The 23,501-nt window shown below is 38.9% G+C and overlaps 1 protein-coding gene across 6 annotated transcripts; it reads right to left on the bottom strand.

The window, feature by feature from the left end:
- Window positions 1–737: 737 nt before the first annotated feature.
- Window positions 738–23,451, bottom strand: LOC111248623 (ethanolaminephosphotransferase 1-like). Of its 6 annotated transcripts, none has more exons than XM_022801273.2 (9): window positions 23,295–23,451; window positions 13,369–14,138; window positions 9,741–9,809; window positions 6,422–6,611; window positions 5,421–5,574; window positions 4,623–4,731; window positions 4,030–4,220; window positions 3,115–3,294; window positions 738–2,539 (listed from the first exon to the last, which is right to left on the bottom strand). In XM_022801273.2, exons 2-9 carry the CDS (start codon window positions 13,915–13,917, stop codon window positions 2,323–2,325), a joined length of 1,659 nt encoding a protein of 552 aa, XP_022657008.1. In that variant the 5' UTR covers window positions 13,918–14,138; window positions 23,295–23,451; the 3' UTR covers window positions 738–2,322. The 6 variants fall into 6 exon arrangements, with proteins under 6 accessions (XP_022657008.1, XP_022657011.1, XP_022657005.1 ...); XM_022801276.2 differs by lacking the exon at window positions 23,295–23,451 and adding an exon at window positions 19,298–19,764 and having other exon boundaries at window positions 13,369–14,000; XM_022801270.2 differs by lacking the exon at window positions 23,295–23,451 and adding an exon at window positions 19,298–19,764.
- Window positions 23,452–23,501: the final 50 nt, after the last annotated feature.

Consider the following 23,501-nt stretch of genomic DNA (forward strand, 5'->3'; position numbering starts at 1 on the left):
TCAAGCAGGAAACGTAGAAATGCTGCTTTATGCCGACAATATTATCGTCTTTGGATCGAGTCTATTTAATGCCTATCAAGCCCTTAGAGACTTTATACATATATAGACAAAGCGGTATCTGTGATTAATATCAACAATATTGGCCCTGAGGTTCCGCCTTAAAGGCCGGTTCGCTGCTATTGTGACATTCCATATTGGCTTAAATTACATGACCAACCTCAAGTACGTGAGTGTAATTTTACCTACAAGCAACCGAGCCTTTGCAGAGCGCATCATGGACAGAGTACGACGAGCGACGGTATACAAGCTCTCTTCAAACTTTCCCTATGACTGGCGCTAGTCCTAATCGGAATCAGGCGGCTAAGGTGGCTTCGCTGGCATCCTACTGAATTCAGGTATTGTGGAAACACCTTTCATGGGTGTAACTTTAAAATCGCGACCGAACTCAGTCTGCGTTCCTAAAACGCGCCACAGGACTGCATCGCTCATCGTTGAACAGATACATGTGCTTTCCATGCGACACACTGCCATTTGTAGAAGATCTGAAACGCAGTTTTTAATTTTCGAACCCTCTAGTTGCATGGAGTTTGCAATGCCCTCTAGTTGCATGGAGTTTGCGATGGTAGAGGAAAATCGCGACGATCGTCTTTGTTATGCCTTAAATAAGCCTTAAATAAGCAACGACATATCACCTATCTTACATAGTAGCCATTCACTAGGAAATGACAAAATTAGAATGACGTGTTGATTTTAATCTGTTTCATTGTAAAAATCTTTTCAACTACAAAGCTTTCTTAGGTAACTCAGGGGCATCTATTATAGCATTATCATTGTAACATCATAATAATGGACTAGAAAATGTGACACTCCAGTGGGACGACACATCTTATGCTTGTCAATGTAGGCAAGCAATTGTCGCCAATTTAATTTGTAGGAATTTACAAGCAGAGCCTTTCATAGGTTCTCAACGTATACCGACTCGTTTTCTTGTTGCTTTACTACTCGCCTTAGACTTTCGCTACCGCGCTCTTTAGTAATTTGTTTTATTGAGACGCAAAAACTGAATTGTTATCTTTCCTGAGCACGTTTAGCGTCAGTGTCTGTAGATGTCGGACCCAACACTTCCTAGTGTATGGTCCTGTTTTGTATAATCTGTTGTTAGTGATTAGTATTTCTGATTAAATCAGGTGTCTGCCAATCTGTCTAAGTTGATACAACCCTGATGCTGTTTCGTAACAGCTATGGTTTAACTCTATCGTACAACTCTCCATATCGTTACACTTATGGAACCTCGTCGACGAAGCTTACTTAGCGCGACTCTTTATTCATTTTGTTCTATCGAGCCCATTCCCCAAAGTACCTGGCTTACTCTATTGGGGTGTTTTTATCGCAAGATATTGAGCATAGCAAGACAGGCGATTTATACTGGGTTTCTGGAATCCAGAGATACATTCATTCACCTGACACAATAACATTACCTATTTAGTTGTTATTCAGCCACAAATTAACCAATCCAGATCCATTCACTCACAAACATGGAAGATATTTACGCGCATACTCAGCATGCCACCATACGCTCACTGATAATTATTTTGCTATTGTGTTTTCGTGAAACCGTGTGACTGTTTAAGAATGGTCTGATCAATATCGTGCTGACACAATCGACTTCACGTGCTCAACGCAGTTACGTTTTTTGGTCGTGATGGGTTAGAAGACACGCTTCACGCGTTTCAATAAAGTTACGGTATGGATATAAAACATACGGTATGTTAGCTTCTGTTTACGATAATTTTCTTATCGCATACTTCACGCCCACAGGCATATATTAAAAAAACACAACTTTTTTCCATTTTCGCCATTCATCACACATTTCCATGAAAATCTCTCTCTCCCTCTCATTTTACTTGTCTGTATGTACTACTTTTAATTTGTTTTTCTTCACGGCCGTGTTTTTTGTCCCAGTGAGCTGGTAGAACCCGCCTTCGCCGAAGCTATCTGGTGTTAGCCTTATTCTTTACCTTTTCATTCTTCAAATATTAGCCCTAAACATGGCATCTTCTCTTCCGCGCAAAGTTGCTCTCGTCAAGTTGGTTCTTCAACATAATAATTCAGGGTCGCCCGTTATTTGCAGCGCAATTTCGACGAGCGTGCTGTGGTTTGCGCAGTAGTTGCGTGTTGTTCACTTTATTACATTCCACTGGCTTCGTTGGCAGCGAAGAAGGCTCACCAAGGTTGAGCGTCGAATTTGACGTTGATCGGTGTGGGGGTTCATCGTTACTGGGGCGAGTGAAGGGACAAGTTAGACAGCCTTTGATAAAAGCTTTAGTCTATCTTTTTTGGTGCACGTCGTTGAACAGAGAAACAGTTGATTCTGAAGTGGTCGCACATCTGACGCACAACACAGATGGCGTAGTGGATGTGACCCACAAGGACGGCGGCTGTGAGGGTATATAGACAATATGTCTCGTTCCATCGCAATCCAAATACGGCGAAAAGCGTGGCAAGGACCAAAGCCAGCATTATGTTGAAAAGGTCGCATCTATGCACCAAAAAACGGCAAGAAAAACACGACATACGTGAGAGGAGAAATTATGTTGAGTGATGCCAATTAACTCTATAGATAAAGCTTCAATGCTCCATGCTTTTGTTAGCATAGGATGAATAAATATGAGGATTTCCGTAAAAGTGCAGTGGTAATATGTTTATGTACTAAACTTACGGAAATGTAAGCTGGCATAAGTTCGAAAGCAAGTTATTTGAATTACCACGGTACTGGGCGAAAAACTGAGGAAATTTTTACTTAAGGAAGTACTACTCTCAAAAGAGCAGGTGTAAACGTGATTTGTTTCATGCTGGAGAATCGAGATTCATTAACTTGAGAGTATCGATAAGAGGGTCAAAACCCGAAAATTTGAACGAACAACGGTGTTCACACCGCATTATAAGCTTAATAAAGTACACCGTGCACCTTTATAATAGTAATAATAATTAACGTATTCAAGTTTGCATGTTATGAATAAAGGAAACATATAGATGTAATGACTACACCAATCAATTTAAATTAATGGTAAGATAGCCGATTTAAACAGAGATTAATTGTCATAAAGATATTACCTTGTGGTTGTCATTTGGTTGATGATCAATCGAGTGGCGATGTTCGAAAACAGTGTACCGATCATCACAAACATAACACGGGGTTGCGTCTCAATGATGCTCGTTGGCGAGTTCAAAACCCAGATGGTTGTAAGCGCAAAGAAGATTGTTGGTGCAACCAAAGGGCGCATTCCTTCCCACCTAAGAAAAAAAATTAGTAAAATCGTCATATTTCGGCTAAAGAATAGCAACAGACGTTTGAGCTAAACGTCAATAGCCGTTGGTTAAATTCATTCGAATGCTGATAATCGTTGAACGTTATGTAAAGATAGGCATGCCCGATTGAATATAAAATACATTACTAAAAGAAAAGAGAAAATATGAACAACGAAAAACGCAATCTAATAAGCTACTACAGTAAAAAAGTATCGATCAGTATAGGGAGCTAACGAGCTAGAGAACCTCCCTGCAAAGGTAAGTTATGTATATGATTATAGAGGTTTGTTTCCGTTTTTATCGTTAATTTTATTTTAGTAAGCTATAAGCTAACTGCTTCTCTCACAGTATAGTTAATATGCAGACGTTACGCACGTCCATTGATGCATACTTTTTCACGCAACACCATTTTACAGCAATGGAAATTTGTGCATTTAAGCATATATCGCGCAGGCGATGCTGGTAGTTGTCTTGGCGTTTGTAAACATGTGGCGCGGTGTTATTTTTTAAGATGAGAAAGAAGTTTATAGCCTCCATCGATAGGCATCAAGTAGACATTACACTCTACAAGTGGAAACATGCTTTCCAAGATAAATGCGTAGTGACCCACCGAAAGAAAAAATCAGCCCAATCCGTGCATTTTTAGGGTCTCCTTTCAATAAAACAACTCCGCGCACTTGGACTTTGATAAACAGTAGATCTTACCGTTGGAACACTTACAACGAATGGTGACGAAGCGTTTTAGCCTGATAACCTTTGTAAATATTCCACAGGCTCACAGGTAAGCCGAGGCCAGCTGCACCGAAATGAAGTGCGGCTTCCATGTACAATCCGGAGGGATAGCCCAAAAGGGTGAACTTCCAGAACGTGTGACCATAGACGAAGGTCAGCAGGAAGGTGCAAGTAAGGAACTAAATGACAACAATCGATATAAAAATAAGAACCTTCATTCATATCACATGGTCATTCATTCATACCCAGCTGTGTTTGTTTAAACATTAAGTTAAAAAAATAAAAAGAAAACATTTTTTAAATAATCTTTTAAAATAAAACGTTGCTGCACCTCTACATCGTTTTATTCATGTCAGCTTATTTCTATAAATTATTCGTACTCTATATAATACATACCTTATTGTTTATATTATCGGTCTGTGTATAAATTACAAACGATATTAAGCTACATTAATATACATCATACAAATAGCGAATAGCAATGACGGATTAAAGGGTCTAATATTGTTAACAAAGTGCAGTTGGTGGTAATAAAATTGCCCTTTGTTCACAATAAAGTACAGAACAAAAACTGAACTTACGATTTGTGAAACATCATAACCCCATGGAAGAAAGAGGATGCCCGTATTATACTTTTCCCAATGCGATGCGAGGAAACAGTAGTGCACATCCCACAGAATCAAGTAGTATCTGTATCAATAAAAAAATTCGACGATTCAAATCAATAGAAAACTGGTTAAATTTTGACATCTTGGTATTAGTATCTACGAATATGCTCCAAAATTCAGCAAGTACTTTTCATAACGATATTTCGAAACAGACAACGTCATAATGTAGAAAGAAGTACGTTTCTTGATCAAAAATGAAAACTAGTCTTATGCAATTAAAATACTTTTTACGATCTCTGGCTGTGACCAATATTGAAGTCTATTTGTTGTTAACGGAAAAACTTCTTACTTGACAGTTGTCACACACATATACAGAAATAAACTTCATAGTGTACTGACGATGCTCTTTGACGAATCGGAAAAGCGGATAGCATATTATAGTTATATTTAGACCAGCTGAAATTTAATTTTTGGCTCAAAGTTGAATGCAATCGACAGTTTACTTTTGTATACTAACAGCACAAGAGGTACAACAGTCAGTTTTAGAATATGACAAAGTAAATTAAGTGATATTTCTAGAACTGATATTTTCAAAAGACATATGTCATGAGCAACAAAAACTCTGTTATACATGTATGTATACACGACCATTTTACAAAAGGTTTCGTTTGGGTAACAAACCAAATACTGATTGTCATACTGAGTTTGGATGAGGTTAGCACCTACGCACTAAAACTATGGTCAGCCAGTTGGTTGTACTCCAGCACTTACCGCCATGCAGAGACAGCGAAGTTGAGTCTGCCGAAGACTGAGTACACGCAGACTGGCATGAACAGTGTGGCCCATGAGTCAAGTCCATGATCGAACAACTCTCCCATAGGGCCGCAGAGTCCGGTCCGGCGGGCGTGCTTCCCATCGATGCCGTCTGCAACGAACGTAAATTTCAGTGTAACTAGAAAATCATACCGACATGCCTTTTGATCACGATCCATACAAAAGAAGTATTAAAAGCTGAAAAACCACATTGTTACGAAGACCAGTGCAAATCACTTGCAAGCTGATTTTTTACAGTCGATTAACCAAACAGCTAACTATTTCAAAACTGTGTGCTATAGGGATAACGCTCCATAACGCTTAATACAAGACCCATATATCGCGATGCGTTTTATTGCTTATTACAGTACTTCTACATCAAAAGGGATCCATCTCACTCTGCAGCATATTCTATCTAGCTTAAATTGGTTACGCTGATCTCTGTTGACCAGCTACTACCAAGGAAGCACAGACTAAATGCTTCCGGCACTAATAGAACACTAATTAACTACTAGGCAATTAGTCGTAGTAGCGGTACTCGGAGCAGTCTGTATTTATTCTATGGTGATCGATTTTCAACCACTACCTTAATGAACGAAAGCTTAGCTGCACGCTAAACACATGTATATATCTGACATTCGCAAGCGAAAAATGAAAGAAATATTTGATTAAAATAGTCATAACGTTGTCATTTAATCTACTACATGTATCGGTTTAAGATCCTTTACTAGGAAAATCCAGATCTACAAGATCTCTAAGATACAACGTTTCATATGTTAACTAAGGAAAACAAGTAAGAAAACTCTCCGCGATCGTGGCGCTCCAGGGGTTATTTACTTATTTGATTGCGTCATGATCGTCGATGCATTCATCACTAATATACTATTTTCTAGTTCATCAGTTTTGCTTCGAATTAGCTCCATAACTGAGATTCCTAAATCAAGCTAAACTATACTTACCGAGGGTGTGCGCCATGAATTGATTAAAAGCGCAGACAAGCCAGACCCATTTTGGTACCGGAGGTGAGGGGTGGTCGTCACTTGATGCATAAAAGTCGAAATCATACCATGACAACAGGCATAGACTCAGCACGTTCAACATGAACCCGCCAAATGTCAAACAGTTGGGAGCTACTGAGCGAGGAACCAGCTGAAATAAAGAAAAAAGCGAATTTTCTAATTGATTTTCCATGATAATAAGTACAATCATACCTGCATGTCTACATAGATATCTGCTCTTAACATCGTGTTTAGATATTTATACGATTTATCTGTAGAGCCTAATGTTCAGTTTATCTGTCAAAATGTGCAATTAACAATCGACAGCCTTAGGAATCAACATGTAGTATAAATAGACTAGCGTAGTAGAAGTAGCGAATCTCTGACATCTCTACCTTTATGCTGTATTGTGTATATTAGTCCAATAAATTAATCGCTGAATCTCAGCGATTCAAAATTTTATAATTGATATACACATGTGATATGTATATGATATACGTAATTCAGTACGGTAAGTAGTGTCAAATGATGGCTGAAAACTATAAATCCGGCCGTGAATACTGTAATCATAGCACGCGTTCTGATCACGGCTTCATTTATAGTTAAGGCAATACTGCCGATAAAGATCTCTGCGAGCATGGTAATTAAATAAAGATGTCATTCAAAGGTTTGTAACATATGTTACGAAGAAGTGCATGCATGAAAATACTGTACTTAACGACATGAACAAGATCTATCTATAAAATTTTCATTAACTGTACAACGATGTATCATATACTTGATAAATATCCCCAATTAGTTCCAGTATTTACTTTCAATTTACTTTGTCTGGTCGAATGTTTGGCACCACTTAACTTCCTTGCAATTTATATGATGTCGTATATATATAATATGCTAATTAGAAATAAGAGATTAACCTGCTTTCGGTGCACCCTGAAAGGGATGGTTCTTATTGTTGAGACGCTTTGCGTACCTGCCCAACACCTTGTAATACTTGTAATACTCTCACTCAAAGGTACGTACTCGCCCAAACCCGCTATTTTAAGGTTAAATAACCCACCAGTTATAAAACTCTGGTAAAAGTCACAATTTGCTTGTAGAACGCCACTAAGACCGTTTGAGATATGTTCCGCTGGTAAAATGTTATCAAAAAGGATCTACAATATTGACTATCTAAAAGTTCTGCAAGACATGAGAAATCATTTTATTATTCAGAGTGAGATAATTTATGCATTGTAAAGGCATTTGAGCAAACTGCTGCGTTGAGCCCACCCTTAGGTCACAACAGCTGCGCATAAATCAAGGAGAAAAAAAGACAAATGCGTTTATGCCCCGCAGATTTATTACGAAAGAAAACAATGCTCATAAAATGTTTAATATTAATCCATTACGAGATATCTCACGACTGCTCTCTTTCAAAAGTTCCGCTACATGTCATCTAAATAAGAAGCTACCTTGTGTATAATAATTATTAAATAGACACCTTCGAGCAAACACAGACAGAATATTCAAAAACAGTGGCAAAAGATCACGGGTTTTATCAATTTAACCGTCCAACCATGGCTTCGCCGGCAGAATAATCCAGACTCATGCGTGCAAACAGTAAATAGTGACTTCAGACAAAAAAGAATTAAATTACCTAAAAACAAATTGTACATTATGACGCGCGTCACAATGATTTATCCTGACATAGCCATAATTCCTCCAATTAAGCCACTACATACAATTATTTTATTGACGTTATAGGCTTGCGAGGCTCTTCGCAATGACGGAAATCAATTTGGCCTACAGTGAAAGAAAGGCCTTTTGTGAATCTTGCCACCTGCCGCTCACAGCTTGACTATGCAATCGAATCGATGTACAGAAAAATTCACTAGCGTGTTGAGTATACTTTCTGTTACTGACGACGCGTGTTTAAATGGAAAAAGCGGCCACAAAAAGAGACTCCGTAGTGAAAAAATGCCGAACAGTGAATCTGTGAAATATTATGATATGTATTTTAACATAAAACTACAGATATTAGGTATTTGGACGCCGCGACACTAGTTACTCGTCTAGTGGCTGGTGCTACTCGATGGTATGCTGCGTACGCCTGTCCAAACGTCATTTTTTTCCAGCTACGAGGTATCGCGCTGGATAGATTCAATTGAATTAGATATGATGAACTAATACACTACCATTAGGAGGAAATTACTGCAACTAGTTTTCTAAAGCACAAACATATCGACGCCATCTCATATAGTAAATAGTTGCAAATTTATTTAGTATTTAGAAGTAGTTTACTAATAAACTACTTCGAAAAGAGTACCAGAGAAATCAACATGTAGAATTAGAACAGAATTACTGTAACTCTTGGCTAATGTAAGCCGTTTGGATCGCTAGATTTTAGCTTTGCTAGTCGCTATGTACGACGACGTGTTTCCCCTTGGTTGAAAAAGCAAGAGAAAAACAATAATTGACGCTTTCAAACTTTAGCAATTTCAGCTTAAACATTATTTTCTACAGCGGATAAAAATTATCGCGGAAGGCAGGCTCTATAAAGGTCGGAGTTCGCTAACATGCCAGTTAACTAATCGACAGTAGTAGGACCTCATCCTCTATTATTACGTATTAATATCTTCAGCAGCAGATTATTTGACTGGAAATCACGACCACATTGATTTATTTACGTACACTTACTTCCACTCTGTACCCATAAATGTGGATCCCGTCGGCCTGAGACCATCCAAAGATTAGTTCTGGCAAACGCAATATAGAGGCAACACTATTTCGCAAATAAATAATTTCAGTGCATGACCAGTAAGTACGTAACTTTGACGACAGCTAATCTGATTGTGGGTCAAAATAGCAAAGTACAAGCATTAAAGTAAGTGATAGTCGAAACAAACCAATGTAAGGCTTGTGGAGCAATTCGTCGTAACGCCAGCATGATCGCTTAGTACAGGTAATATCGCGGAGTCTACAACTAGTCGCGACGATATAGTTCGTGCTAATAATGTGGTATAATACTAACAGTAATAATACCTAATATAGATATAACGGCTCTATGGCATGCAGAGGAAACTGGTGCAATACCGAAACTGTACGTAGTGTAGACAAACGTAATTTGGTGTCACTAGCATGTAATTACACATGAGAGATTCAAAATGATTATAGACTAATTACAGATATGGGTTCAATGTTATCCAAAACAAAAGATACTTGGGCTTGACTCTTGATGTTCATCTAATAATAAAAATGATAATGATAATAATATCAAGACAAGACCGATTCAACTTACCTTGACGCACTGGTTCCAAAAAGGGTGCATTACATAATTGCTCAATGGTGAGGTGTCGATTGCTGAATACTTTTGTACACAGCACCCAGTCATCATACGGAGAAAATACATGAAACACCGCAGCAAAAAATAAACGTTAGTGCAGTTGAAACAGTGCTAGCTCACCATGATCGTCAACTAAAAAATACTGTATCTTATTCCAATATTTCACACCAGTAGTGGAATTCCCCAATATTAAGGTAGATCTATATGTAGGTAGTAAATAAAACAAATTTAGTTATCCACAGCCCTGCTGTTGAAAAAGTGTAATTGACATCCTGAGGCATATAATACCGTCTATATTTGATAGATTTTGTTTTCCTAAAATGTTTGAAAATTTTTAATTATGGTACCCTCGAAAAAAGTACTGGTTGCAATGATAATATTTGCTTTATGGGTGCCTGCTACAAACCCTGCTGTTCTCTTAAAAGAAGGCCTAGCAAAAAAATGCTTTATCGTTACAGAGTAAAAATCACCATAGCCTTCAGCAAACCAACCCCTCCAATTTTTCGGAGGGACGTTGAAGCACTCAGTCCCGATAATGCTGAGCTTGCTGTAATTTTTATGGAAAACTTGCGCCACCTCGATGCAATAAAGATGACACATCAAGAGTTTAATTTAGAAATTCTGCTCAGATTTGAAATATATTGAGCGTAAGTAGCCTCATTTCAGCTACAAATAGCTGTTGCGTTGAGGGCCCGAACATAATTTGCAGACATTCATAATTTAATACGCATGAAAAACATCACCGCCTGAAAATGAATGTGTGCACATCCCTGACCTGAGACAACTGTCTTCATTGCTTAAGCATATAAAATTCATATAAATGGCTTGATTTACCTGAAGTGTCTTTTTGCAAATAGGCCTATATAATCCGAAGGTGTAAATATTTTCCTAAAAATTCATGTTCGTTAATTGTTAAGTAATTTTTAAAATCGTTGCTGTTATTTCTTTCTGAAGACTGTTCAGGCGAAAATTAATTCATGGAGTCATTTTTACCTTCCGGGCGTAAATGTTGAACGAAGTTCTCCACTACAATATATTGCACATAACTGGAATAGGCTAGAATTGAATGACATTACACTGGCCTCAGAATAGATTATCAGACATTAAAAATTCCAAATCATTAGTGAAATTGGCAACATCATGGGTACTTGTATTGGATTTAGTACACCCGCCTATGAACTAAAAACTCGGCAAGGACATATGTCTACTAAGGCATTCCGGACTCAAATATTGCCACCATATCACGCAATGTACTGATTTATTCACAATGCTAGTGTATCTATTTCATTTGCCACTTTTCTATACCGTTTATGATAGCTACAGCGTTCATGATATATTAATCAATTTGCTGTTACAAGCCAAACATGCGGACATATGTCAAATCAGCCGTCTGTTGATGACATTAAAGCTTCCGACAAGGCACACGGGGAAAGGGGGGTCGAAACGGCCTGAGCGAGTCGGTTTGAAAGTCAAAAACCCACGTTAGGCCACGCGCAAGGTGGGCACGGATGGTGTCGCCATTGCGAGCACATCCTATATACTGAGAAAAGCGAAACTGCTAAACGAATGGATGACTGCATATTGCGAAGTGACTCACGGCGTCAAACGTTAAACCTGTGTGACAAATACATGGGAGCTTGGTGTTAAATTCAAATAACGTGATTCATACTCGCTACATGCCATAATTTGTGTTGTCCCTTTGTTTTGATGTGTTACCATAATATACAACTGGTCAGGTATATCGTGCATGGCTAGCATTTTTCCTACGCACAAATGCTGGCTTCTGGGTTGACAGCGCAACGGTAATATTAAAAATCGGGTAGCCTATAATAAAAATAAATCACGTTGTCTTAATGATTCATGTCAAAGACGTATTAAACTGTTCCCTTTAATCTATTTTCAACTTATTATATTATATATATATATATATATATATATATATATATATATATATATATATATATAATGGTAAAAGTTGAAATTATAGTAAAGACTAGACGTTTCATTGCGTAGTCATTCAAAATGTAAGCTATATGGTTAGTGTATTATAGAATCCGTGGAAGAGATGAAACCTGATTCTCATTGGGCCAGGTTACACGGATATAGAATGCTCCAGTACCACAATCTTTTCATAACACACACATGGCATATTATATATTAAAGTGCATTCTATCATACAAAAGCTGTGAATGTGTAGAAACTGTTTGAGCAGCAAGTTTTGCTATAAAAGTTCCGCAGGTATTTTGCTATAATGTTGTCGTTATTTAGTATTTTTCGCGTTTTTTGGGTGCCCACACGTCAAGAATAACAACGCAAAGACAAAAAGCTGCAACATGCATCGGATACCTATCGGGTGCGAGTACAGTATATTGGAAGCAAATTACAGTGTAGCGTTTCTTGGTTTATCTAGTCGATAGCTTGTACTCTTTATACAGGCCATGTACTGACGTAGCTGGTAACTTTCGACACCAGCAACTCCTTTTCAAGCTCCTTAAGCACTTTCGTCATGTACATCATTGGCTCACTTCTGTCGTACAATTTCCTCGGCCTTTTCTATTCATTTCACACGTCATTGTATTACGAATTTGCTTTCTTTCTCTCCTTTTTCTATTGTATCTAAATGATGCTCGGCGCTTCTAACTATGGTCCCGTTTACGTCGCACAATTGCGTAAGAGCAAAATCTACACATTCCATTTTTGGATTGAAATTGAACAGCCCTAGAAACAGTCGATTAGGTACAGTTGTTTCGATGGACGCCTGCTATTCAAAGTTTAGCTTCCCATAGTATATAATACAAGGTTTTGAGAAAATGCGGTGTGTAAAAATAATGTTTTTAAGAAATCGATGTACCCCAAAATGCGCTAAACTATTCTTCTTCCATATCTATTATAAACAATGAAAACGTATATTCCAATAACGTAACCAATGAAAACTACAAGCCGTAAGCTCATAATTTACTGTACAGAAAGCCTGTATCCCAAAATAACTATCCTGCTTAACCCTTGCCCACAGCACGAAACCTATACATAGCCAATACTAAAGTTATGCAGTATCTGCGCGTTCTTTCCTTCATCGACCTTAAGGCACCTTCCTCCTACACCGCACCTCACGCAAAAACCCTGACATATCAAAGATTCGGCGCTAGTGAACACCTCTGTGACGTTTTCACGAACACATTAAAACTTTTCTGACAGGAATGCTTCGCTTTTCGCTTCGATTATTTCTGGTACCCCCCCCCCCCCCCCCTTATCATCTTCCGTATTCTCCTTGGTCAAACCTCACTTTTATATAAGTCGCCCTCACTAGCTTTCACTCCAGTACTGTTACCGCCACTACTGTCATCATCATCATTACACCTCGAGACATGACATTTCACTCACTCTTCCATCACTCGTAAGTGATCTCTGAAATACTTTATCTTTCTTGTCCTCTCTGACTTTTTTAATTCCTAGCTGTTGTCTATTCAATCCTCTGGAGTACACACAACCTCCGGATTATCCGAATCATTAACACAACTCTTTAATTTTCACGTTATCTAATAGTTGATGAAAAACCAAAAAACATCACATCCTAATGGCGCACCTTATAGTTATCGAACCCGGTCAGTTGCTCCTTGGAGAGGTAGTCCACCTCCCAATCCATCGCGTCCGGCCGACGACGCCAAAACCGCGGTTTCTGTTGTTTGTGTTGCGTCGATTTGCGTGGAAGTACCGCTGCAGCAGCTGCTGCTGCCGTCACTGTTGTCGTTGCCGACGATCGCGCAGCGTGTTCGTTTTCGCATTCGGATGCTGACAGTGCTGCGGCGCCCAACGTCGCCAAGTACACTGAATCGCTGGCAGTGGAAGTAGGCAACAACTGGCCAACGGCGGGACGGCTCGTCGTCCTGCTGTTGTTGTTGGGAAGGGCGCCGTTCGTGTCGATTTTGTCTACACTGCTGCTGCTACTGCTATTAGTAATAGTTGTGATGGTGATGTTAGTAGTTATAGTAGTGGCACAGCTTTTAGGCGCCGTGCTTCCCCCGTTGACGACAACGCGATCGGATAGAGACACCAGATGATGGGTTGTCTGCTCGACGACGTCGAGCTGGCGCGCAGTGGGACCCGCTAAATTTCGAATTGGATCAGGCAGCATGGTGGGAATTGTATACTGGTGAGTCAGAGATTAATCCGAGTTTGGTCGAAGTTAGGAGATACAGCAGTATTGATCTGTAGAGGCTAAAAAAGAGGAGGATTCAACCGGATAGTATTGAAGGTCGAAGACTAAACATAGAATAAATTGCTGTTGATGCACTAAGTACGAGTTGAGGGACGACTACGCAGCCGATAGAGGCACAGGTGTGAGTTGACGAGAATCTGAAACGAGGCGGAGACAAAGCGGAAATCGATGTGCGTTAGAAAACGATTAAATTTTGACTTTGAATGTTATCCATTATACAATAGATAGTCCATTATATATCACTATAATACAGGCTGGTATGCAGTAAGCGTGACTGTGCCTACAAGAATAACCATTTCCGGTACTCTCAACCCGTGCGGTCGGATTAGTACATAAAACAAATCTTGCGCCGCATACGGTTAGGAACAATTACGAAAATAAGATTATTGAAATATTAATTATATATCCTAAAAAATAGCGGGAAAGAAAAAAATCCTTATCGACGTATAAACCACTTCATTTTTAGCTAGAACTGTAAATTAATGCAACATTATTTGCAACATTATTATATATATATATATATATATATATATTATATGCAACATTTGCAGAAATGCAAATTAGCAACAACTATTATGGACAACGAGGAGTGTTGTCCAAAGGCAGTACAATGAATTTCAATGTGGGGCGAGCAGTTTTTCTCAGCACAATAAAAGTCGATCGGATAAGTTGACCTTGGTCATGTCGATTACAGAGGTACTACAATTATTCTCATTTCGCCCATTTGGCGAACCATTCACTACTTGCAATTTATTTAAAATACGAAACAAAAAGTTCAATCGCGATAGCTTTTAAGTAAATAAACGTCCGGCGAATTATATAGATGGATATTATGATAGCTCGCTTCAAAGGATGCTACCAAATATTCTCTAGCTATGTAGCAATTCGGTGGGCTTTAATGGATAAAACTGGACAAACGAAACCTCAATCAAAGGACACCCGTGACTATTCGCACACTTTTAAACGAGGAAAGGAGCTTGATAGCAGATGAAAACATTGGAGAAGAGACTATTTAAACAATTCGTTGCTAAAAACGGAAATAGATTGAGGATCCTTTTGCTCTGTAGAGTGTTCGGCGCCCACTAGAAAAAAAGTAGGTAATTCTGAGAACAATTTATTACTATAACACATAACATTTTTATACGCTTCTTTGCGTGGCGATTTAGATATATCTTATTGTAATGAAATGAGTAAGTTTGATATGTTATAAGTTTTTTTTTTGTTATAAACGAGGTAGCTTTTTATATTTACGTAGCGTATACCTCGATTTCTGGAGTCTAAAAATAGAATCTTCAGGAATTTGAGCACTATTAGTTAAATATGTAGTTATGTAAACGTTGTACCTCCTGTGTTGCCGAATATCTGCTCTTGGCTACGGGGCACGAACGACGTAAAATAGAGTAGATGATTAGTGCTTACCTAAGCAGTCAGTGGTATGGGCTGCGGAAGGCAGGAAATCAACACAACAACATTTAAGTGCATAGGTTTCAGTTCTATGGTATATAAGTTTCGTACCCATTTTTGTAGACAGTGTTGCCTAGATATCTTTTCTGTTTCTTAAGTGGCATCTCTATTCTTTTTATAACGCTGTACTATATTATTATCATTGTTATTGACGTGTGAGAGCATAAGATAAAATTAATTTGCCAATAAGATAAACAATAAATGTATTCATATACCCTTTTAATAAAACAACGGAATCTGGATGCATTCTCCTGTTTGTTGTTTTTATACGATATATGTACCCATCTGCATTGTCAGTCATATGAGTTGAGTCGATAAAAACGTTTTCGAAACTTAACTGTTTTCGTTAGGAAGGCGCACCTCATAAAGTAATTAGTAGAGATCGATCCATAGGTTCGTTTGTTTTGAACATCTTAATCTGCGCAAAAAAAATGTGTCGTATGTATGGCGACGCCATTCTAAAACTTTGACTGGTTATGGTGCTTCATAAATTTGAATATTATAATGTACTTATTTCACTTATTATACCATATGCAATGTATAGCCGAAAAGTGGCTTTTGAAGTATTACATCAATATATTGCTTCGTAAATTGGCACACGATAGTCTCTGGCCTAACCCTATCAGTGTATCATTCATTACTCGTACTTGAATCCTATAAAAATTATATTTTTACTACAACTGATAACGGTTATTGAACGTAATCGACTACACAAAGAAAGTGCATAAGATCGTTAGCAAATTTTTATTCGTATCGTGTCGTGCACTGCCATCATCGAGTAGATGGGAGGAAACTTTTCAAAACGTCAGCGAGACAACACGCTTAATTTGCTCTATTCTTCTATGCTATAAGGTAAATCCGATGAATTACCTTACATACAAAAATGAAGTGATTCATAAGGGCTCGAATACTGGACGAATCTTTTTTGTATCAAATAGCGAATAAGATTATACAGTAACACAGGTCACCACGTCAAGCCTTTCAATCTACGCAGCAAAAGTACGCAGTCAAATGACAGGTAATTTCGAGTCATATGAAATCCGTAACTTTACTTCGAGTTTCGGGACCAAGTATTCGGTGGTTGGAGTCGGAGTGGAAACAGCACTAGAGTTTTTTTTTATCAAAATATAATAATTGCAATATTTTCAAGCGAACGAGCGAGAGGTTTTCACAGTGAAAGTTCAGAAATGCGTTTTAGCGAGACTAATGTCGTCGAGAAATTCAATGCAAAGGACTCGTTCTTAAGTTTACGCATTAGCTCCCGTAAAAAAATCGTTCACTTATCGCTTTGTTGCTTTGAATTTACCTAAAACATTTTAGTTTTGATCTCGGTAACAAAGCAACTTTTCGACCATATGCGCCTGTTCCTCCTTATAAATAATCTTAAAACGACTGAAAATTGGCGTAATATTGGCTAAACTTCTATATATTGGCACTACCTGTTCAGGACTTCCTCTAAGAACTCGCTATTTTCGATTAAGCCTGGACTTCGGAATAGCGTTGCATGGATCATGATTAGCTCAACATGTGTACAAAACAGTTTGACTTAAAAAATTAGGATCTCTTACCGAAAAGGTCTGTATCCAGTTGGGATGTTGTGCCGCGCCGAACACAACTTCCGCCGCATTTTTTGAATATTCTTATGTAAATGTTGACACTGTTCTCCCATTGATCATCTACCTTTCATCAGACCCGTTTTACTATTGTCAGCTTATTTTTTTTTTAACCAAATCCAATCTCTAGCAACGGATACCCAAACCGATAAATAATGATGTACATAAGAATTTTTGCTTAAACGTACTCGTCCCGTGTACAGTTTCCGCAGCCTTTCACGCACCATCACTTGGTTTCATGATACTAACTCGCAAATCTCGTGTCAGTCTCTATAAGAGTCAGCTGCTGGAATGTTTACTAAGCCTTTCTAGCACTATTTTATATTTGTCCACACGTATACAGGGCTACACAGACATATGCTGTACCACAAAATAACGTAACACGAAATTGTGAAAAATGACGATGTCATACGAGCTAAATAGCTAAGATGGCACGAATAATAGAATAAATGTTCTGAAGATCATTGTAATACTTTTACGAAAAGTAGCCTATTTGACTTTACCCTGATATAATGTATCGCAAATATTTTTTTGACACGCATTTGCCATGACAAAATTTGAGGCGTCGCGATACAGCAATTATTAGCATGAAATCGAGTTCGGTAAGCGTATACGATGCAAGCAATCACTAAAGCCCTTTATAAATTAATTACATAATATTATAAATGTGGATACTGTTGCAGCTGTGCAATTAATACATTAGAAATACTGAAACGAATCAGGGAAAACAATTTGAAGCGACCGTAAATTTTTTTCGGTCAATAATTTTGCACAGCAACACTGCACTATGCCCAAATTCGGTCACAGCTTTCATCGGCGTGAATAACTCGTTCACAACGTTTCTTGTAGTTCCGAGCCCATCCAAACGCTTTGGGATTACTTGGTCAACTGTGAGTCAATTTATTATATAGAGCACTGAACTAACAAACCAAACCGCGTTTAACTCCGTTCCCCCGAAGTGCCCATAGTCACAAAACAGCAGTCGTTGGGTATTACTCGTTGGGTGGATTGCCACAACTTTACGGAATCCTAACTCCAGACACTCGTTTTATGGGCGTAGAAGAAGCTCACCAAGCAACAAGCTCTTTATCTTCCTTTACAAGATTAAATTACAATCTGGAAAACTGGCTAAAGCAAGAGCTGACATGATCATGATAACAAGCTCCCACGGCAAGCACTATTACGTCAATACACTTTTTTTTAATATCTATTCCGCTTTATTTAATCAACTTCCACATTCCGCTTCGCGAACCATTGCTTCTCCGTAGTTGACGCAGAGAAATTATATTTAAACAAATTGCTCGTGTAAACTTACTGACAACCATTAAAAATGGAAAAAAGACAAATGGATAGTAATAGGTACTAACGATCCTAACCTTCTCGAATAATCTTCACATTTCCAATGAATATACAGCTAGCTTGCTCATCCTTCTCTTAGTCTATTTCAACTGAATCTTTTTTTCGCGTATCGCTCCTGTACTACCTGATTTTTTTGATCGTACAAAGGTCGAGTGGCAAACCTAAACACAAAAGCACTTACTGGCTTAGCACTCGGTGCCTTTTGGCAACACACCCTTTCTAGGAACTCTGAGAAACGGTTCTAATTACGGCCATTTAATCTAATTCTTTAAACTCTTCATCTTAACAAAATTGATGTTTTTCCTTGACACGACAAAAACAAATTTAAACATTACACATGCTAAGACACTCATGCCCACAAAGGAATGCCGCATGCCAATAAACTCTAAAACGTTTTTTTATTGATGACACAACTGTTCGACTGTGGCCCTAGCTCAAAATAGTCAGCCATCGGCGGTCGATAAATCGCGTGGTCCAGAAGTGACAAATAGTAACGTAGCCAGTGGGCGGATTTCGAAAGTTTTACAGTTGTTATAGCAGGGGCAAGCGGAGCTTGGTGGCACTTGTATGTGATTCAACTACGCTCTGCTACTACGTTCTACGTATCTGCCTCCCTAATTGACAAAATCTAGCAACGGAAGCAGATTTTTTTCTAAAATTAACAAACAGACACTAATGATCTCCTCTTTAACGACTTCTTGCCCATACACGCTATTATAGGGGCATTCTTTCTGGGCTTCACTGCTTTTCGCCTTCCATTTATTTCGTTCGCAAAAAAAAAGCCTTCGACACGACTACTTAACCGAAAGGCACCTACTTCCCTCAAGCACACTAACCTAATCACCGTGAGGGCTGCTTACTTTCGATAGATCATCACTAGTCGAGTAGTCAGCGCGCTCGAAGCGCCTAAAGAAACAACTATGTCTCACGTCTTTTATAGTCTCATATAAACACTCTACAGCGGCACCGCAAGTTCCCATCCAGCAACAACCAACCGGACACTTCGCCCGCGTGACGAACAATGAGAAACTAACTGATCGACTGATTCTCTCTGCGAATGGCGGGCTATCTAGACCGCAAATACGCGAGGGTGAGCGACTATGGCTGCCTCGGCAGTAACATTCGAGCACACTGTGTGCGTCGTCTATCCGTTAGTTGTAGTCGTAGGCCGCGCAGCAACGTTGGTTCCACTTAGCGCTCTATCTGCGTGCTTGACTGAGTGTCACCACCGATAAGGGCAAGCTGCATATGGCGATATTCGGTTGTAAGACGAGTGCTCTTGCGTAGAGCAGACGGTGCGAGGAAGAAGGCACCAACAGCGCTCACGGAGGCTCCGCAAAAAACGCTCAACTTTGCTGAGGAGTCCGGTACGATATTTTACAGGGCTACGTAGCGAAACAGTCCGCTTTCGATAGAAAGACAGAGACTATATGTTCACGGAAGTTTCGCCGTCGGTGTTTCGTTTGTGGCAGATGAACGAACGGATGGACAGGTACACAGGTTAACGGTAAAGACGATGGCGTTGGTGCAACTGCGTCCCCTTTAAATTTTTAACCCCCCAGCGAGCATAGACACTACAGCTCAAAAGCAAATGTCGAGGCCAAAGAGCTAACGACGACGGGCTTCAGTACAAGAAGCAGTTTTCGTTTAGCGCGAGAACATCTATCTGTTGGTTGACCACAGATTGTCGTTGGAGTAAAACCAACTAGCTTAGCAATGATATGGCGAAAACGCGAGCCGCTATATCTTTTCATTTACGTCACGCAGGGAAGATCACGGTGGTGGTAGTCAAGACAAAACGTAATGTAGGTGTACTACAGTATAAAATGGGCTGGGTATATCGCTCGAAGAAAAAAGTTTATTGCGAAGCAAGCTTCTGCACAGATGGCTGACGATAGCGCAGAACCAGAGCGGTTTCAGAGGTACAGGTCATATCACATCCGAAGATAGGTGCAGAAAAACAAAAAGCGGAAGGGCAATGTGTATATATATATGTGTGTGTGTAGAAGTGTATACATATATACGGTATTTTCGCCAAATGAAGGAAGTTGGTTTATGAAAAAAAAGTTCAGTGAAGTTTATTCACCCTTTATCAAGCAGACTGCAATTACTATTGCATAGTAACTCTTAATACAAACATATTCTTGTACAACTTAGGAGATATCAGAAATAATATCTTATCAAGAGGGTGCTTTTACAGTATGTAAAAGGATTGATAAACCGATTAAGTAAAGGTGATTACTAAACCCATAATTAATTTTCCAGTTGTTGTTCCCAATCCTATATGGACATTCAAATTACTGTAATCATCCACCATGCGAACGACTTCATCATTTTGTGGGTGTTTACCTTGTCGTAGGATATGTATCCTACGACAAGGTAACCAGGATAAGTAAATCTCGGTATTTGCCTGAGGATACTTTTTGAGTGATAGAGGTGGCAATTTTTAAAAGCAGGTCTTGACTAAAGAAACACATCCTAGCGACATGCAATTACTCCGTACACTGTTTAGAGTGCGTCGCTATATTAGGCTTAACAGAAAAGTCGATTTGTTTTTGGTAGAATTTAACTAAATACACTGACCGCTGATTGAAAGTGTTCCTAGTTTCTGATGAAATGTATTTAGGGAAGCTGCTTCTCTTGTCGTCAACGTTGTTCAAGTTACCTACGTATCCAGCGTTCAGACATTGCTTTGTCGCATATTGTTTCCTATATTAGTACCTGAGAGATGTAACAAAACAGCAATCGAAATAGCATTAACCTAATTACATAATACTCCCCGCTAACGCATCAAGGGCGCACTCTTTTTTTTTGTAAATAGTTTCCATGTTCGTAATTGCGTTTTTTGAAAATTTATTTTTTTTTAGATTTTAACAGGGACGTCATTACAATTGAATATCAAGCGTAGAACACTTATCGCAGCATCTTAGAGTATGTTTTTTAAACTGACGAAGCCACGCTGTCTGCCAAGCTACAGATTAACATGGCTCAAGGTTGTATTATTTGATACAGATGACGTATAACGCAAACATAAAGAATAACCATAAATGTAAATATAAATCAATGATTAGTCGTAGGTAACCCTAACATTGTTTTCCCTATATAAATAGGATTTACGTCCAGTTGTTCCTGGTGAACAGCTTATCATTGCGCAGTCTTTAACAAGTACTTCTACCAAATTCGTTGTTGTAGGTGTTAACGTATCTCGTGATGTGAGCGACATTCACAACAAGCGCCCTTTCTATCGCCACTTAACACTCTCCTTCGACGGGTTTTATCTTCAGAAGGTTTTGACGTTCGACGATATGTCGCAAGTGCCTAGCTCCTATAGGCAAACCGACTCTCCACTGCGTTATACATAATGATGCAAACAGAGGTAGTACTTCACGCCGTGCGCTCCTTTACGAAAGATAGGTGTAAGGTAGATTGTCGACATATCGTCTTGTAGGGACTTCTGAATAGAAAACATTCCGCCAACAACTGCACCTTGTTCGAGTCTTAAAGGTGGATGGCTGACTGGCTGGCTGGCCAAACGCCGAAAAAAGCATCGACATAAGAAGTTGCCAGGAAACGAATGTTTCAACGGAGACAGCAAAGATCTGTAACTACTCAGCCGTACGTAATGATTAAAATATATCAAAAACAATGAATGAATGTAGTAACTCTACACCCGAAGGAAGCGCGAGCTTAGCATGTGCCAAAGCGTCTGCCTACATAGAAGACGGACTGGTGCCGTATAACTGATTATAATTTTATATGATAAGACAACTTAGGGCACATAGTTCGGACTAGAATAAATCCTAGTACGTAATCAATGATATTAAAAAGAGCACAGAGCTAATATTCGGTCTGGGTCACGACGAAATCAAAGCATCAAACCTTGACAAATTGTAGTAAAAAAGCGCTTCTAAATCTACGATTTATCCCGCAAGGTGAGATCGGTGCATTGATCTTAATAAGTTATTTATGTACTAAGCGCGCAATACGTCGCAAATGTGATATCCTTGGCATATGTTTAAGAAAACGAAGCGAACATGCAAATACCGAGCAATCATCTATTAGATTCTTCACTTTGGAACGGAATGTAACGTGTACCTTATATGTTTTAATGTACATACCATCCAACGAAACTTTACAAGTGAATACTCTTCAATAAACATCAGATAAGCTTTGTACTTAGCACAGGAGTATCCACAAACATTTCGATCTCAACGAGCAATTAGCACACTGCAATGTCCCGCCATGGCAGAAGTCGGAAAGAAGGGTCGTTGCTTCAAGACCCTTCAACGAAAAAAGTATTACGCAATATTGAATAAATTATGTGAATAAGAAAGTAATTTTTCTTATATAGACAATTTCCGCTTGAACTGTGATATTGCATTCTCTGGAAAAGTTCCAAATCCGTAAGTTATTTCTGACTGAATAACCAGTACATAGAATTGCTCGGGTCCTCTGTAATGACACAAAGGTCGCTAAAGTTGTGAATAGTTACCGGGTGTCATTTTTTCAACTGTATACTACGCCATTTTTTAACTGGATGAGCTTGAATCAAACGTCACTACCTCTACAAAAATTCAGAAAGCGCGGAAGTTTAGGACGGGTTGACGGGCTTCATTACGTACTTCATAAATAAGCACAGCGTACTTAGTGCTGTTTGGACTCGGGTAACAATGCATAAAAAAATTATTTCTTTGAGCAAAGATACTGTAACCAAATATAACTTGTCCGTCACTACCATAACGAATGTTTCAGTTGTTTAGCAGCGATTCTACTGAATCGAACTCGTCGGTGGAAACTTCGTAGCTGCAAATTCAGATTTCTTTATGGCATAATCTATCATTCCGGTTATTTACTTACAGTCTGTCTGTGAACACGTTCAACTGCTTTGAACTTGTCGTTTCAGGACTTCTCTGCTTAACTAGCCCTTGCTATTTGACCGGTCACAAACTCAATTAAATGTCCTGCATTAGACATGGCAACCGGTACGTGAATATGCCTTTCGCGTATATGCTGTCCCAGTAGTCGTAAAGCGAAAGGAAAAATGATCGTAAATGGAGTGCTTGC

Source organism: Varroa destructor, unplaced genomic scaffold (genome assembly GCF_002443255.2).
Source record: "Varroa destructor unplaced genomic scaffold, Vdes_3.0 BEIS01000004.1, whole genome shotgun sequence".
NCBI lineage: Eukaryota > Metazoa > Arthropoda > Arachnida > Mesostigmata > Varroidae > Varroa > Varroa destructor.